Source organism: Grammomys surdaster, unplaced genomic scaffold (assembly GCF_004785775.1).
Source record: "Grammomys surdaster isolate TR1022 unplaced genomic scaffold, NIH_TR_1.0 126182, whole genome shotgun sequence".
Taxonomy (NCBI): domain Eukaryota; kingdom Metazoa; phylum Chordata; class Mammalia; order Rodentia; family Muridae; genus Grammomys; species Grammomys surdaster.
Genome location: NW_021620988.1, coordinates 3,769,006 through 3,788,389, shown reverse-complemented (window position 1 = coordinate 3,788,389; position 19,384 = coordinate 3,769,006). Strand labels below are relative to the sequence as shown.

At 35.3% G+C, this 19,384-nt stretch overlaps 1 protein-coding gene across 1 annotated transcript; it reads left to right on the top strand.

Moving 5' to 3' along the window:
- Window positions 1-18,692: 18,692 nt before the first annotated feature.
- On the top strand, window positions 18,693-19,087 carry LOC114612770 (cytochrome c oxidase subunit 6C-2). Its single transcript, XM_028757781.1, has one exon. It carries the CDS (start codon window positions 18,728-18,730, stop codon window positions 18,956-18,958), a length of 231 nt encoding a protein of 76 aa, XP_028613614.1. The 5' UTR covers window positions 18,693-18,727; the 3' UTR covers window positions 18,959-19,087.
- Window positions 19,088-19,384: the final 297 nt, after the last annotated feature.

The window sequence follows — 19,384 nt, the reverse complement described above, 5'->3', positions numbered from 1 at the left end:
GATTAGAAGAAATAAAAACTAATGCTTAGAAAGTGCTTCTCCTGTACTTAGTCTTCTTGCCACATAACCCTATTCTAAATATATTCTGACATTTGCTTATTATGGGTTGAGAGGTATCTTAATCAGAGATAATTTGTCTGCATTTTCTATAATTACAGAATTTTAAAGTTTCTTCTTTATTTCTTTTATTTTTGAGATTATAATTATATAATTATCCCCTTATTTTTTCCTGTCTTCTAAATTTTTCATGTTCTTTTATTTGCTTTTTTGTCAAATTCATGGTGAATATACATACCCTGATGGTCATGGAAAAGACCACAAGACCTCAACCTTACCAAAAAAAAAAAAAAAAAAACCTAGAACAATTAAGGAATGTTGAGGCTAGGAGAAATGTTTTTCACTGGGGAAGAGTATACCAACAAGTTATCTAATAACAAATAGTCATCCCAGAAATATACCTATAGGCATTGTTTTACAGACTGAACAGGTTACATTTATGTATATGTGCATATATTAATATATGCCATGACCTTTAATGACTTAATTTTTTAAAAAGAGACACAAAGGTATAGCAATTTTAGAAACAGTAATTGGTAAGCCCAAAGGATCCTTGAATTACTCCAGAAAGTAAATTTAAATATCTTGTGTTTCAGGGATTACCTAGTTATAGAGCATAGTAGGTGGTAAATGAGGTAATAAAGTACATAATATAATTCTATGTTGGAGTCCAAGTGTTAAGTATTAAAATAGCATTTAACATTAAGAGTGCAGTAATTTATATAAATTGTTGACAGGAAGAGAATACATTATGCTATAATAGAAATAATAGCAAAATAATAAAAGTATTTATGTTATCTTGGTAGCCTAAAATTTTATATACGTTATTTGGAAAATCAAACATTCATATATGATAAATGTTATAAAACAAAAGAAAATACAAAGTGAGCCTGATTCTCTGTTATGTGAGCTCTAGGGGATGGTCATTTTCATGAATATAATTAAGCTCCAAATTAACCTATTCTCTAAGATTAATTTCTAGTTGAGTAATGACTAATTTGCTCAGGGGGACTTTAACAATCTTTGTTTTTTATATCAAGATTCATTATGCTTTCTTCAGTCTCCAAGCAGTAGAACCTACCTGGTGCTTCCAGAATGTTTCCAGAATAGTGGAGACTACCACTGTCCTCAATATTTGGTTATAATTTCACATTTATTTCAGATGTTAGTCTACCCTTGTGACCTCAGTCTTCCTATTTGTAGAAAACCCTTCCTACTCCTTTTGACAAAGTCATATTTCCCCTGTGACTGTCATGTTTTCTAGTTTTAGCATCAAAAATGTTCTTTTCTAAGATTGAGTGTTCTATCTCTTGGCAGATTCAATACTGCTCTCTTTACTTGTTAAATTTAATGTCCAATGAAATAAAAACTACCTCTGTAGCTTCTCATTTCCATTTTAAAATAGCATAAATTTTGTTCATAATTGATAATCAAAAAATTTTGTTTGTTATATTCATTTAGTATCTTGCCCTCTATTTCTTCTTCCTCTGTCTACCACCTCTATGTGTGTTTGTTTGTGTATGTTATCCTTTGTTTGATCTTACCTACTTAAATGCATTTGTTTTATAATTATTCTTTAAAAATGTATTATATTATATTTGTATCGCATTCTTTCCCATCACTTAAATGTTCCCAGATCCCAACTCAACCAACCGAGCTTCATAATCTTTATCTTTCTCCAACAAAGAAACTGTGAGTATCTTCATGTCTACGGGAAGGACATTTTGTCAATTCCTTCACACTTGAACTTCATATGGATTGGAGTATGTAGGTCTTATGAATCTTGTCACAGTCTTGGTGAATTCATATGTACATCATCCCTACTCTGTCTATAATACAGTGTTTCCATGGAGTCTTCTTTCATGTGTGACACAATCTATCTATATCCTCTTTTACACACACAAACACACACACATACAAGGGAATTCACATACACATACTCACACACCTTGAGGAGAAGGATTTATGAAGATATTCCATTTATGAATGAGTGCTCTAAAGTCTCTTACTCACTGCATTGCCCGGAAAAAGTTCTCAGTAATAGTTCCCACTAATTTCATGAGAGGCTTCTCTGATATGGTCTAAGTAATGCACTACTTTATAAGTACAGCATTATGTCATTATGAGTTGTATTATTTCTATGTTTATGTAGCAGAATTACAGAAATAGTGTCCTCTTTGGTCCAAATGCTATCTAGTATTGAGTTCTTAGTCTCATTGACCACATCAGGCATTGGTTCCATCTGATGGAATAAAACATAAACCCAATAATAAATAAACAATAAACCATTTTCTTAAGTCCTTTGTTTAATTAGTGACATCTCAATTTTCCCTTGTTCGGTGTTGATTATCTGTTTTATCCACTTTATTTCAATGTTGAAACTGTGGCTACTTTTGTTCTTTTGATGGTATCAGTAATTTGAGGTTTCAAATAACTTTTTATTACCATTGCCATTACTCTTATCATTATCCTCAGTATTCCATATACTTCCTCATCTTTTTCTAGAAGTATACATTCACTGAATTGTTATAGTAGGCGACCCACTGGTCTTTCTGGTCTTTCACGTTACCATCTTCATTCCACCAGGTATTCTTATTTCTTTTAGCATACTCACCCATCAATTCATTATTAATACTAATACTTACTAAACCTAAACATATACTAGAGTCACAAAATGTTTATATAATATGCATCTCACCTTATTGCTTTAAATCTATTCTTTGAAAATAAATGCATACAATTTAATATAATCATTATGACACTTATTTTCCCATGGTAAACTTCCCCTAAGCCCCACTCAGTGTCCCATATCCTTTTCAGCTTCCTGTTCCTTTTAAATATTTTTGTTAATAATTTGCTTTGTCTAATTATTGCTAATCATATGTGTATGAGTACATGGACATACCATTAAAAAAAAGACTCTCTTTCCCTTGGCAACTAACAACTAGTTAAAAGTACCTAATTAAAGTAAAGCATCAGTTATTCCTCACCAATTCCTGAACAAGTTTGACTGGTTGGATTTTATACCAGTATCTGTAAAGTAATACCAGTTATAGGGACTTCATAAATGCAGTGCTATGATGTCCAGAAGCCATCATTTCACAGCGTGCTTTTCTATCATCTCATTATCATATTCTTTTTTGGTTTTTTCATTTTTTTCTTTGAAGTTCCCTGAACTTTGACATTGGCATTCTTAAAGATGTGTCACTTATGGCTTAGCACCCACTCTGTGTGTTTGTGTGTGTATGTGTGTGTGTGTGTGTTAGTGTGTTAGTGTGTGTGTGTGTTAGTGTGTGTGTGTGTGTGTATGTGTGTTCTCCGCACTTTGAACAATTATGAGTCTGTGCAGTGACTGATTGACAAATATAAAATATAGCTCCTCTAACCAAAATTAAGAACAGCCCCGGTTAAGACTTAAAATGTAAATATTTTGAAGCCCGTTTGACAACAGGTATAATAGCTTCCACATCAGGGACTATGATTTCCCTTGATTATGTATAGACTACTGAGGTTTATAGTAGCTAGCATGGATTCTTTCATGGGGAGCAGGCTTCATATTCAATTCGAGAGCTGTTGTAATATGAGTCATGCCACTGTTTCACCAGCGAGCATGGTTTGTTTGGTAAGTCAGTATTATAGTGGGATACTGAACTAGTTATGCCATCTCATGAAAAAATTTCTAAGCACACTTTAAAAGCTAAAACTATCTCATGTAAAACTGATCTCTTGTGTCTTAGATCAACCATAAATCCCTATGGTTAAACTGGTCTCTGGATCAGTTATAAATTACAATTCAATGTGTTCCAGAGCTCAAGGTTAACTGCTTGATCATTTAAATGCTACCTCACCACTTCTGTAAATAATGCTTGTTTGCTGCAAATGTCCAGATCTGACTTTTTGTATAGATCACAATTGTGGGAGGCTACCCTTAAAAACTTGAACAACCTGAAAATTGAGGCTATTTCCCACTAATCTGTTTGCCAACTGTGAATAGACTTTGATTTATTCCAGGCTCTTGAGGATTTTTTTTCTCTTCAGCTATCCCATAATAGTATAAAAGGTCCAGCCTTGAGTAAGTTTACTGTCATCTTTTATCCCCATAAAGTCTACATAACACCTTGTATCACTATATAATCTATCCAGCAAGAAGTATGTTTCCTCCTTGTTGATAGTGATTTCTCCATGTCATGCAGCCAAAGTATATGGCATCTCCTGTCATGTGTATTACCATGTAGTTATGCTGGGTAGGGAAACCTACAGCAATAGCAACAGGTAGTGTTCTTTTGGAGACCTTTGGTCCTTCCCTGATCAATAACATGTAGAGAGGTATTCCATGCCTAACAATGAAAATTTTTTTAATAGTCTATATTATCCACCTATGTATTATAAAAGATTATTGAAATTACCTTATCTAATAGGTTTCTCTAATGTTCTTTCATGGTCTTTACTTTTGGATAACCTACTCCCTATCTTCTACTCTCTCACATATCCATGGCTATCCTAATGTAAATCTTTAACCTGAAGTTTCTCCTTCCATTTTTGTATTAAATAACTCCCCTGTCCTCTCCAAATATATTTGAATTAAGTTGTAAGAAAGTAGGCTTTCCCATAGCTTTTCCCTACACCTTATTTTTTGGTCAATTCTTTCTGTAAGACCTTGATTTCCTCAATCTTCCCATACCCTTCCCCCGAACCCAGCCTTACTTCTCCCAGCATTCTCTCTTTGTTCATCTTGAGTTTTGCTCACAAGTCATGATTCTTCCTTTATTTTCTCATATGCTATTTTAGTTTGTATTTTACACATACTGTTTCTATCATATCAAAATCATTTCTGATCTTCTATATATTCTCCCTGCCTATCCATGATATTTATGCTGTTATATTTTTATGACCAACTAAATTTAAAACCAAGATTTAAAATCTTTTGAAAAACACCACCATTCAAAATTGTGACTCCTTAATACATTGGTAAATTGAACAGAATAAACATTTTAGAGATGTTATTTTCATAAATTCTTTATTAGTCACGAAGTACAAAAAAAAAAAAAAACCCATGCTCCTGTGATCCAGAATGTTCTCTTCAGTGGGATAAGTTCATCAACAGTAGTAATGTGATGTTACTAAATTTCTTCAGTGGTGATTAACTGGAACGTGGTGCTAAAAATATTTCTAAACATATAATATATCTGTCCATCATATAAAGCCTTGTTAGAAGACTGAGAATTCTAATCTCAGAAAATGATCCCTTCTTTTCATTCTCAATCAAGCTGCAAAAATTTTCTTCAAGAAATCCAAGTTCACATCAGAGCACCCTCAATGCCTCCATCCTTTCAAAATAAGAATGCTGGTTATAAATTTTGCTAGAAGTTTGTTTTTAAATACTAATTATGCTGAAGTAAAACTAATCATTGTCTAATATAAATCTATGAATTAAGCCTCCGTGTTTGGTTATTAGATGACTTTTTAAATTTCAAAGTGTATAATATTTGTCATTTACTGACAAGCTCTCTCACCAAGCCCTTTGGCCACCTTCGTCAAGGGCTCCAGTTTGTTTGAATATCAGTGAAGTTCCTGAAGTCATACATGTTGATTACTTAACCTTGTTCATTTACAACACATTTTGATGTGCCTCAGTCCTCAACTAATCAGAAGCAGTAAAAATGACTATAAACACTTTAGCAGACACACTAACAAGATTCTGGGGCTGCACTCAATTAATTATTCTTAATGTTGATAATAATCTTCGTGCTTAATCAGTTTTACAATTTCTAACTACTTTATCATAGAAAGTTTTCTTGGTAATCAAATGAACATGGGAAAATAATTAAAAAGAAAAAGACCGTGGTACTGAAACACCATGTTCACAATACAGTTTAAATCCTTTAGTTTTAATTCATGCCTGCCATGATCTCATCTCTGTCGAGAGAGTCAACATTATGAAAAATCATTGTACATTATTGCACACCTACACAGATACACACATTACATTTCACCTCTGTTTATCTTGGTTTTATTATTGCATCATTTTTGTTATTACTATTTCCGACTTTCCCCAAAAATAATTTCCTGCTACCTAGGAAGCATCCTTTTAATTTCCTTTTGGGAGTGTCTCCTGATGTTGTGTTCTTATTTTCTCTTCATGCCAGTACCATTTTCATCTGTACATGATAGACCCTGTCACTGCTAATGAACTCTCAGCAACAAAAACTGTTTCAGCTGATTGAAGACAGTATCTCACTGTCGGCAATAGCTGTCAGTCAGTTGGAAGAGAGGCTACTACTTGCTTGTATATTTTTCTCTCTCATTTCCTGTGATCTCAGCCACATTCGTTTATCTGTTCACTTCTTATCATGGTTTTCATCCATTTTATTAGTTCTGTTGGCCAGTGTGGTTTAAAATTTAATTTTAAGATTTTCTGTCCTGTTGTGGATTTTTAGAGGGGTTTAAAGACAATCTGCTTGTTTGATTCCCAGAGCATCATGGTCCAAGGGATCCCTGGTGTTTAGTTTGTCTCACACTGCAGGGGAACGTGAGAGAAGCTTTCAGTATATACACAACATGGGAAAATATTTTAGTTTACATCAGATAACAAGGCATAAATTTCTCATTCTGCTTAATTCCAATGTATCTGATTATTTTATATAGTGGTTTGAACTTTTTCCAACCAGAAAAATTTTGATCAAAAATCATCAAGTAGAACTGAAGTAACTTTATAGTAATGCCTTGACAGAAAAACGTCAAATCGTCAAATAAAACTATCACCTCAGAAAGATCACAGAAGAAACTTCCAGATTTTAAGACTTGTGTTTTTCAAAAAGAATTCACATTTAGTTTTAATTTTTCAATCTACACACTTCAATTAAATTCATACTATAAAATAAAAAATGTGATTTACATTTTACTAGGAGATTAGAGTATACTTTTATCTTTTCCCTATAAAACTTAGATAGATAGATAGATAGATAGATAGATAGATAGATAGATAGATAGAGTCATACACATAGACATAGACATAGATATAGACATAGATAGATACCTGTGTTAGAAAGTAACAATACAATTTTTCAACATTATCTATGTGCCTAATTCAATAAAGATTATTTTTTGAAACATAATATTTTCCAAATATAATCTCTCTTGGTGATTAAATTATTGATAGTTTTTTTCAATGAATTTGGGACAGCATCACTAATAAATATTTACTTGTCTTCCAAAAGAGACACTCTCACTGGATCTGGTACAACAGGCCTGAAATCTAATACTGAGGAGAATACAGGAGTCAACTACCAGTTCAAGACTCTTCTGGGGTACATAGCAAAGTTCAAGATAGCGTGGACTGCATCGTGGAGTGAAATAGTGCAACCGAAGGAGGGAGGAGAATGGAGGACCCAGGCGTTCCAGAAGGACTATAAAGTGTCTTATGAATAATAAATTATTGTGTGAGTGTTAATTCTAGATCCTCAAGAGATAGTCATGGTAACTTCAAGCCTACCCCAGATAGTTTAGCGAGACTTTGCCTTAAAAGAGGCAATGTAAAGATTGTGTGGACTACAGTGAAGAGAAAAGGCACTTACCATGCATGTACCAGTCACACAACTCAACCCATAACACTGAAAGCAAATTAAAAAAATGTCTGAGTGTTAATCCAAAGTTTTGTTTGAACAAAGGTTTTTGTCTCAGCAAGTAAGAGTACTTGCTCTTGCAAAGGACCTGAGTTCAGTTCCCAGCACCACACTGTGGCTCAGGCTCATATCTAATTCCAGTTACAGGAGATCAAATGACCTCCCCAGTCCTTCCTAGGCACAAACATCACCATATCCATGCACATAAACAAAATACTCATATGCATAAAATAAATAGATATAAATATTTAACATAAATAATGTAGAGGTTACGAATGTTTCTAGTAGCATTTGTATCTCATTATGAAATTCTTTGAATTTTTTGAAAGAAAATTAAAAACAATATTCTTCAGTTAACTGAGTAATAAGATTATTACTAATTAGTCGCATGTTATCAATGAAGGGCCTTGTATCTAAGTTAAACTTTCTACCTATCATCATCTTCTGCTTTCATTTCTCTATCCATGATTTCATCTTCATACATTCAGAATGTGAATTGCTTAGAACTTGTTTTAAAAAACTTAAATGGAATAAGCAATGATATTTTTTTCAAGATTCAGTGATTTTATTTTTTATCAAATTATCTAAAAATTAATTTACAAACACAACAACACAATAATACATATAATATAAACATATTTTCATTTTAAAATCAATATAAATATAATTCAATATAAATATTATAAATATAATATTTCAAGTATTTTCAATACTTGAAATAGGGCTTCTGCATACCATATTTGTTTGAGTGTTCTAATACAAGTAGGATATCAACAGCACAGCCGATCTCTCTTATAACTTTTCAAAACAAACCTTAAAATATTTCTGCTAAATTTAGATATAGTACCCTAGATATTTTTTGTCTCACTTGTAGCACAAACGTGGTCATCAAGAACATATATATGTATCAAAAAACAAAACAAAGATATTTCTGCTTACAATATGAGCTAAGAATTATATTATATTCCAATATGGTTTATTTTTTGCTGTGTTTTATTCTTTTTTTGAATTGTTCACTTAACATCCTGCTCACTGACCCCTCCTGACACTCCTTCTCACAGTCCTTCCCTTTACTCCCTTACCCAACTCCACCAAGGGTATTGCCCTACCCGGGCACATCAAGTCTCTATGAAGCTAAGATGTGTCCTCTCCCACTGAGTCCAAACAAAGCAGCCCAGATAGAATAATAGATCTCACAGACAGGCCACAGCTTTTGGGATAGCTCTGTACAGTTGTTTGGGATTCACATGAAGAGCAAGCTGCACATCTGCTGCATATGACTAAGGAGTCCTAGGTACAGCCTATATATGTTCTGCAGTTGGTGTTTAAGACCCTGAGAGTCCCAAGGATCCAGTTGAGTTGATTATTTTGGTTTTACTGTGAAGTTCCTATCTCCTTTGAGGCCTATGATCCTTCCTCCTATTTTTCCATAAGTGTCCCTAAGCTTCATCCACAGTTTGATTATGGGTATCTGTATTTCTCTGAGTCAGCTTCTGGTTGGAGCCTCTCAGAGGACAACATGCTTCTCTGTCTGTTCTCAAGGTATCATTAATAGAGTTAGGGATTGGTCCTTGCCCATGGAATGAATCTCAAGTTGGGTTCTGTACTGGCTGGTTTTGTGTGTTAACTTGACACGAGCTGGAGTTATCATAGGAAAGGAGCGTCCCATGAGAAAATGCCTCCATGAGATCCAACTGTAAGGAATTTTCTCAATTAGTGATCAAAGGAGGGTCAAGTCTATTGTAGGTGGTACCATCCCTGGGCTGATAGTCCTGGGTTCTATAAGGAAGCAGGCTGAGCAAGCCAGGGAAAGCAATCCAGTAAGCAGCAACCCTCCATAGCCACTGCATCACCTTCTGTCTCCAAGTTCCTGCCCTGTGTGAGTTCCTGTCCTGACTTCCTTTAGTGATGAACAGCAATGTGGAAGTGTAAGCTGAATAAACCCTTTGCTCCCCAACTTGTTTCTTGGTTATGATATTTTTGCAGGAATAAAATAACTGACTAATACAGGTTCATTATTGGTTGGTCATTCCCTCAATCTCGGCTTCATATCCCTGTGCCTGAATTTCTTGTAGGCTGGATAAATTTAGGGTTGAAACTTTTCTGGTATCTCTATCACTCCACTGGAGTTCCTGTCTGGCTACAGGCCGTGGCCTCTTCAGGTTTCATATCCCCAACATAGTGAGTCACAGCTAAGGACACCTCTGCAGGGCGCCGCCTCGCCGAAAAGGAGAACGCCACGCTCAGGATTCTTCTGACAGCAGTTTTATTGTTACAGCTCTTTTAGTGTTACAGCTCTCTTAGATGGTAGTGTTACAGCTCTCTTAGATGGTAGTGAGGCGAGGGACGCCAAGCCCCAAAAGCCTTTGGCTTATATAGAGCTTTAGGAGACGTGCCACACACTCATTGGCTCTTATGATGTCGCCAAATTAGCATACTGGTTTTCGCGCCTTGCGCAGGCACACATTCAAGCAAGGCTCGCAAGAAGAACCAGGAAGCAGGAAACCGGCGCCATCTTGCAATGACGGACGTGGCTCCTAACACACCTCCATTGATTCTTTGGTGCTTCCCATATCACAGGTCTCTGTCTCAACTTGGAGATGTTCTGCATCTCCCCATCCCTATCAATTGCAGATTTCCATTCATTTTCATGGCCACTAGCCATCTCCCCTGTAGTTCCCCACACTTGACCCTGAATACCCCCATTTTCCTCCCAATCCCCTCGCTCAACACGTTCCCTCCATCTGCCTCTTATGAGTATTTTATTCCCTCGTCTAGGTGAGATTCAAGCTTCTTCACTTGGGCCTTCCTTCTTATTTAGCTTCTTTGAGCCTGTGGATTATATCACGGCACCTGTATTTCTGGGTAATATCCACTTATATGTGAGTACATGCCATGCGCGTCTTTTTAGGACTCAGTTACCTCACTCAGGATGATACTCTCAAGTTCCATCCATTTGTCTGCAAAATTCATGATGTTTAAAAAAATAGCTGCAGATGTGTAGATGTGCCACATTTACATTATTCATTCCTCAGCTGAGAGACATCTAGGTTGTTTTCAGTTTCTGGCTATTACAAATACAGCTTCTATGAACATAGTTTAGCAAGTGTCTGTGGGATAATAAAGTGTCTTTTGGGTCCAAGAGTGATATAGCTGGGTCTTGAGGTAGAACTATTCCAAGTTTTCTGAGAAACCACCAAACTGATTTGCAAAGTGGTTGCACATGTTTTTCCTCTCACAGCAATGAAGGAGTGTTAACGCTTGTTCCAAATCCTTACCACATATGTCCTACCTCTTAATTTTTGATATAAGCCATTCTTATGGATATAAGATGCAACCTCAGAATTGTTTTGATTTGCATTTCCTTGATTATTAAGGACTTTGAACATTTGTTTAAGTTCTTCTCAGCCATTCAAGATTCCTCTGATGATAATTCCCTTTTTGTCTCTGAATCCCATTTTTACTGGGTTATTTGAGTTGTTGCTGTCTAACTTTTTGAGTTCTTTTGTAAACTTTGTATATTAGCCTGGGTGGCTATCCTGGGCTTTTTATTTTTCCATATGAAGTTGAGAATCACTGCTTCAAAATCTATATAACATTTTGTTGGAATTTTGTTGAAGATAAGCACCCATATTTTTAAATTTCCAAAGTAAATTACATAAATTCGGCAGCCCATGCTTATCAAGGATTACTGAGATACGTCTTTTCCCCCCTCCACAGATACTATGTGGTGCAGAAATTTCAATTATTTATGCCAACTGTGGAAAAAGCCCTAGATACTTGTTGATTGAGCTTGTGTGTGTGTGTGTGTGTATGTGTGTGTGTGTGTGTATGTTTGCAGCAAACTTTATTGATAGTATTCAAGAGAGTAGGTCTCTGTGTAAGCCCCTATTTTTCTTCCTTTTTTTAATTGGATATTTTATTTATTTACATTTCAGATGTCATGCCATTTCCTCTCCCTAGAAACCCCCTTATCTCATCCCCCTCCTTTTTGTGTTTATATCATTTTAATTACATGCAAGTATTAAGATCAGTTCTAGGTTGGGGGACTAGCAATACAGGAAGTTGGCTTAGACGTTTTGGTCATCCTGATAAGTCCTTAGAAACAGTGATCATGGGAGTGTTCACAGAATTTTGTTTATTCACTTGTTTGTTCTGTAACTATTTGTGTTCATTGGCCCCTCTTTTTAATGTGAGCATCTGGGATGGAAACCATAAGGGGATGCTTAGTGTCAGGGAAAGTCTGAGTTGGGACAAGGACTCCTTAGCATCTAAGGGTTTCTTTCTTGCTCTGGTGTCCTTGTTTGGATGGGTAGTCCAAGGCTTCTTACTCCTTGGAGGTCATATAGTCCATGAGGCCTACCACCCTGCTCCTGTAGCCATAATCATTCTCATAACAGAAAGTGAGCTTTACAGCTTTAACTTTTTCAGTAATGCCAAACCTAACATCAAAGGTAGAGGAGTGGGAGTGGCTGATGAAGAAGTGTGGTCCTCGGATGCATGCTTCACTGCCTTCTTGATGTCATTAAGCTTGGCAGATTTTAACAGAAAGCATGCTAGACCCATGATGGACACATTGTCTTAGAAACACAGAAGGCCATGCCAGTAAGCTTCCTGTTCAGCTCTGGGGTGATCTTGCCCACAGCCATGGCAATTCCAGTGGATGCAAGAATGATATTACGAGCAGCCCCATGAGCATCATACCACATTTCCAGAGGGAACATTTACAGTCTTCTGAGTGGTAGTGATGGAATGGACTGTGGTCATAAGTCCTTTCATGATGCCAGAGTTGTCATGGATGACCTTGGCCAGGGCAGCTAAGCAGTTGGTGATGCAGGAATCATTGCTGATAATCTTGGGTGAGTTGTCATACTTTCCTTGTTTCACATCTATCACAAGCATGGAGGTATCAGAAGAAGGGACAGAGATGATAACCCTTTTGATCTCATCCTTCAAGTGGGTCTCAGACTTCTCCCTGGTGGTGAAGATGCCAGTAGATTCTACAATATACTTAGCACCAGCATTACGCTATTTGATGTTAGCAGGATTTTGCTCCTGGAAAAGTGTGACGGGTTTTCCATTGAAAGTCTCCCATTCTCAGCCTTGACTGTTATGATATACATGCATGTATTCTTCTGCTACATAGAAGCATGGTCTTGGAAGAAGAAGATGACTCATTAGGTAAAGGCACTTGCCACCAAGCATGGTGCCCTGAGTTATGCCTTTGAACTTGCCATGGGTATAGTTCTATTGGAACATGTAGAATGTGTAATTGAAGTCATTGAAGGGGTCATTGATTTAAAAAATATCCACTTTGTTAGATAAGCTGGCAGTCCTGATAACCACTTACCCAATATGGCCAAATCTAAGCATGCCAGCCTTCACTATAGTGCCCATAGAACAAGGTTGACACTGTAGGAGAAGATGTGGCTGTCTCTGGAACAAAGAGGACCAGAGAACTATGAGTTAAGCTTTTTTGATATTATGATATACATATATGAATTATTCTGCTACATAGAATGATGGTCTTGGAAGAAGAAGATGACTCATTAGGTAAAGGCACTTTCTACCAAGCATGATGCCCTGAGTTATAATAGCTAAAGCAATATGGCGAAGGAAACAAGTAACTCCTACAAGTTGCTCTCTGACCATTTATGTGTCATGATTTACCAGAGTGCGTGTGCACGCGTGTGTGTGTGCGCACACACAGACACACACATACACACACACACACACACACAATGCAATGTTAATTTAAAATTTCACAATCTTGTCTGCTTTCAGAAAAGCTTTTTCTTGTCTTAGAGATTAACCATTTAAACAAACTCTTTAACACAGCAGCTTAGAAAATGTCTTGCAGCTATTTGGGGAATTCATCTTAGTCTTAACATAACTGAAGATTCTTATTAGCTAAGCCTATATATACCTTGGTGTTATAAGAAAAGCAATGGATTAATTACATTGAGCAGAATTTGAGCCAAGAGAGTGGCTTTGGAATTAGAAAAAAATCTAGAAACCAGAAAGCCTCATGTAGGCAGTATGCACAGAGGATTCAATAGGACAAGCATGTAAAGAACCCTGATATGTTACAATTAGGCATCTGCCTTATTAGGACACAGATTAGTTGGATGTTTGCCATTGGCTGAAACTCAAGGTGTGGGATTTCTATTTGTTGTCAAGATTATAGGCCCACATTCAATTGAGGGTTATTTAATGTTAAATTATTCCCTAGTTTCTTAAATAGGAACTCAAAGTGTTGATATATTCAATTCAGGTCCCTTGGATACTATCCTTTAACATTAGAAAACCTAGAATGAATTAGGTTGTTTTAATGGGTATAAAGTGAGAGAAAGCCGTATCACAAAATGTTCCTTGGTTCATTTTTTCAAATGTGTGAGAACACAGAAATCACTGTCTCCATACAGGACTCTGGCCATATGTATTTTAGGTGAGTCTAGAACCAGTGAGTTCAACTACATGCTATAAAAAAATTCACTTTCTTAAAAAATTTTTGCAAAAACTCTAGGGATTTTTCTTTAATTTTCCAAGTGTCTTTTTAAATAAAAATGATTCACACTTACATGTAATATTCTTTATATAAATGTTATCAGTTTTGTTAGAATTAATATTTTCAGCATCTCTACCCAATGCATCTGAGATAATATTTCATACACTGTATCTAAAATGGCTATAAAGCAAAAAGCAAAACTTTGATAAAAACATACAGTGTGATTATCTGTCCTGGCAAGTACTGGAATAAGTGAAAATGTAAGAGTTGTGCTTTGGAGACTGGATTTAAAAAAAAAAGAACTCTGAGTGTGTAGCACATAGAATTTACTGAGCCAGGTCTCCAGTATATAGAATATTAAGAATCTTTATCCAATAGTGGAATAAAGGATAGATGCTTTTACAGTTTTATAACAAAACACCATGAGTATTCTGCTAAGTCATTTGATTTTTGTCGGAGAGAGTGCAAAATAGTGCCTTCTGGGGAAAATCTTTTAAAATTTATCTCTATAAAACCAGAGTCCAAAACCACATAGCCATCATTCAGAACTGTATCCATCCAGCAAAAACAGATAAGGCAGCATCATTGCAGAGAAGGCTGCAGAAGTAAGCACAGAGTCTCATGTGTGCAGAAAGAAAGTTAATTTCCAAATTCATTTTCCAAAAGATGCTATGGGCAACCAGCAGTGACATCAATAGGAAACAGTGCATCATGTGCACCAGCCCTAAACCACTTAGTGCTCAGCAACATTGTGATGTTAGGTGCTTTCTGCCCTAAAACTTTAGAGAAATTTGAGAGAAATATCCTGAGGAAAAGCTCATATTTCTAATATATACAGGAGTGAAGTCATGTGTTAGTTATTTGAAATTGAATTCATATTAGAAAAAATTTGAAAACTGACAATTTGAAATATGATACATGCATATACAAATCTTCATGTTTATTTAATTTCTAAAGCCCTCTTATTAGATAATATAGTAATTATCTCCATTTTAATTGAAATAAAAATTGTTAGAACCATGGTTTTCTTTATTTTTTTTCTTGTGTACCAAATTATAGCACATGTAGAAGTTGAAGAAAATATACACTTATTACTCTGTGATTTCTGTAGGTACATACTAGATGATACCTCTGCCTCAGGGTCTCACCAGGTACAGTGAAGCTGTCAGTAATGTCAGATCTCCTGGACCCTTAGCAGATTTCACTTCCTTTTGATAACGTATTCAAGATTTCCACTTCTTTTGTAAAGTTTTGTTATTGTGGTGGCTTAAATAAGAATGCACTCTTTCCCATATTTGAATGCTTAGTCATCAGAGGGTCATACCATATAAGAGGTGTGGCCTTGTTGGAGTAGGTGTAACCTTGTTGCAGAAAGTGAGTTACTGGAGTGAGCTTGAGATTTCCAAAGCCCAAGCAAGGTCCAGTGGCTCCCTCTTTGCCTGCTGCCTACAGATCGGGATGCAGACCTCTCAGCTACTAAGACTGCTTGTGAAACACCATGTTCCCCACCATGAAGATAATAGACTAAACATCTAAGACTATGAGCAAGCCCAAATTAAATGTATGCTTTTGTTTTTAGGAGTTGCCATGGTGACTTTTCATGTCACATACAAATTCACACATTGACTAAGACAGTATTATTTGGGGATTTTAATTATTTATTTTATTTCTTGTGATTATAATATAATTACATTGCTTTCCCTTTTGTTCTTCCTTCAAGCCCTCTGATATATCCCTATATGCTCTTTCAAAATCAAAGTCTCTTACTTCATTCATTATTATATCTATTTCTTACAGGAAACAAGACCAAAACAAGAATGATGACTTTACCAATTCAATTACTCATAATGTGATATAAGTCTTAGGTTGGAACTTGGCATGGTGATGCATCAGAGTATCATAGCACTGGTTAGACTGAGGCAGGAAGTTTGTTAGTTTAAAGCTAGTTAGGTTACATAATGAGTCCTTATCTCAAAGTAAATATTAAGTAAGTAAATTGTAGTTTTAATCAAGCATCTTTTTAAGTAGTTATTGGCAATTAGATATTTGTCTTTTTAATATATTTCCTTGGATATTTTAATTTTGCTATTTAATTTTGGAGGAAAATTTGGAGAACCTTCTCTCTCTACACACAAGAGGTAAATTTAATAGAAAGAGTTTGGCTTCTAATTCAACCTATATGTGGTTACCCACTGTATATGCTCACCAGGATTGCTAATATGTTGAGATATTTTGTATTTATGCTAATAAGTGGCAGTTTTAACATTCTCTCTGTGGTGATCTCTGATTTTAGAATTAAAAGATTACTAGCCTCATATAACAATATAAAAGCCTTTATTCTGTCTGTTTGGGTGAAGTGTTTGTTATTTTTAAAAAGTATAATTTTTATAGAACATGGTGGTACAGGTATGTAGTACAGCATCTTGAGACAAAAGTTGTAGGATATCAATCTGAAAATCAGCTTGAGCTCAAGAAGAACAATATCAAAAGAAACAAAGGATGTTTAGCAACAAAATCATATGGATTTATCTGTACTTTAATAAAGATTTGTATCACAAACTTACATATTTGATAGCTATGTGTCTGTTCAATATCTATTTCTTCTTGAACACAACATAATACTTTTTGTCTTTCAAGGTATTTATTTACTTGACTTTTAAAATCCATGGACACAGGGATATTTAATACTCAACTTTTAATCACAAAATAGCTGGTAATCATTAAGTTTGCATTCAATCAATACCTAATTTCAAAATTAGCTTTAATGGGATGGTTTCCTAGAGCTAGAGCAGTTTTATTAATCTCAGAAATCAGGTTGGTTTCTTTGACTCTAATTACTTTGTATATTGTTCTAAAACTAAACAATAGCAATAACTTCATGAAGTTAGTTACATATTGTAAGACAGTGTGGGATAATGAAACTATATCCATGATGATTTACTGCACATCATAAATAGAAGTAAGTAGAATGAGTAATTATAATGTGATATATGTAAATTATATAAAATTTAATCATGAATAAGTTTAGAAATTAGCTTTATCGCTGAATAACAATTTTTCATCTAATTTGAAATTATTTATTCAATAAATATTGCCATCTGTATTATGTAGAATATGCCGATATTTTTATTAAAGCAGAAAGAGATTAAAATCTAAATTCCTCCAAAAAGAAGTGTTTTAAAATAAGTTTGCACCATTGGTTGAATAGTCTGGCAACATTATGGCCTTGAGATATTCTAGTTCCCAAAATATCACCGAGGGCATATTTCTTCCCTGGAGACTTTATTATTTTCAATAACCAGACTCTGGAGTTGCATGATCATCACAGAGCATCATTTATATGTGACTTGCATTTCACTCTAAGAGCAAAGTTTTACAAAGTGTTGTCAGATGCTCCCTTGTGAATTTAGAAGAATAATGAGCAAATCAGAATATTTCTTTCAAAATCAGCTTCAATTTCTGTTAAGCTAGCCTTAAAAGAAAGGGAATAAAAAAAATTCACATAAAGATGCAGAAATTTAAAATTTAATTCCCCTACTATTTTAACTGCAATATTTAGCAGCTTAATGATACTTTGGGAGATTTAATAGTAATACACGATTATATGCTCTATCAACTACTTTATATTCTAAATAAATGACTGAATTTTTCTCTTCTAAACTGTTCAGAACAATTTAATAACTAAGGATATTTTCCATGTTCAATTATTTATAAATTATTAAGTAATATCCTCTTAAATTTATTCTTCTAGACATTAATTGACAGCCACATGTGCTATTTATTGGTCAAGAAACCACCATAGGTCTCCCAAAGTGTAGAAGTTCTTTCCATCTCTCTTGGCTTCACAACAGAACTAGATGATAGTCCCATATTGATGCATACACTACAAACCATGGTTGTAAGAAAGCAAACTCAAACAGAGTTGGAAACTTCCTCTCTGATGTACTTTCCCAATGACAGAAGGTATTGTATGGGCTTTTGGGAAGAAAAACACATTAGTGGTCTACCACAGATACAAACAGTAGAACTACAAGCTAGTCAAAGACCAACGACTTTGGAAGTCATAAGCCCTACAACAGAGGCTACTGCTTTCATTTAACTAAGTTGACACAGTGTCAAACTCTCTTTCAAAGTCTATTTTTATACCCATAGATGTATACTACCCCAAGAATCTATTTAAATCAATTATTAAAACATTAGTTTATGGTTTAATAATAATCTAAGCATTAATCAGGGAAGCTTGTCTATAATAAACAGCAGTAAATCCAGAGAGTCTTGGCTACCCAAAATGTATGAAAAACAGATTGTTTTGTTGAGTGTTTGACTAGAAAGAGAAAATTTATATCACCACTTCTAAGGCTCCGGAAATATCCTAGAAAAAGAGGAACAGTGAATATAAAAGCTAGAAAATAGGGAGAAAAAAAGCAAGATATCATCCCGCTATCACAATCATGAACTCACAAATGTTTCAACTTCTTACACTGGGATTCATTAAGACGGAGAACCGGGAAGGACGTTGGTGTAGAGGACATTGACTACCATGAGTTCCGGTTCGCTGTTGCCGAAACCACAGATGCGTGGTCTTCTGGCCAAGCGTCTGCGGGTTCATATTGTTGGCGCATTCACTGTGGCCCTGGGAGTTGCTGCTGCCTATAAGTTTGGCGTGGCTGAACCAAGAAAGCAGGCGTATGCAGATTTCTATAGAAACTATGATTCCATGAAAGACTTTGAAGAGATGAGGAAGGCTGGTATCTTTCAGAGTGCGAAGTGATTACAGAATGCAAAGAATTCTTTGGATTGCGCTCCATAGAAGTTCATTGCTGACCTGTGCACCTGAACTATGAGACATGAATATGTGGGCTAAGGAGTAGTTTCCCTCAATAAACAATAATTATATGGAAAAAAAAAAAAGACTAGACTTATCAACATCCAGAGATGGATGGAGAAGAGGCGCATGGGACTCTACCCATATTTGCTGAATAATTGTTAATAAAAGATACTAAAGAAAAGTGTCATCATCTTATCAGTCTACTGATCTCTAATGGATAACTCTATATCCTTGGCCACACAGTAAATCACAAAATAAAGCAAACAACACAGACATGGGAAAAGTTTCTTTCCCAGTGAGGGAGGTTGACAGAATGAGATATGTATAAACAAATAGAGGATGAGAATGTTAGAATGCATTACATACATG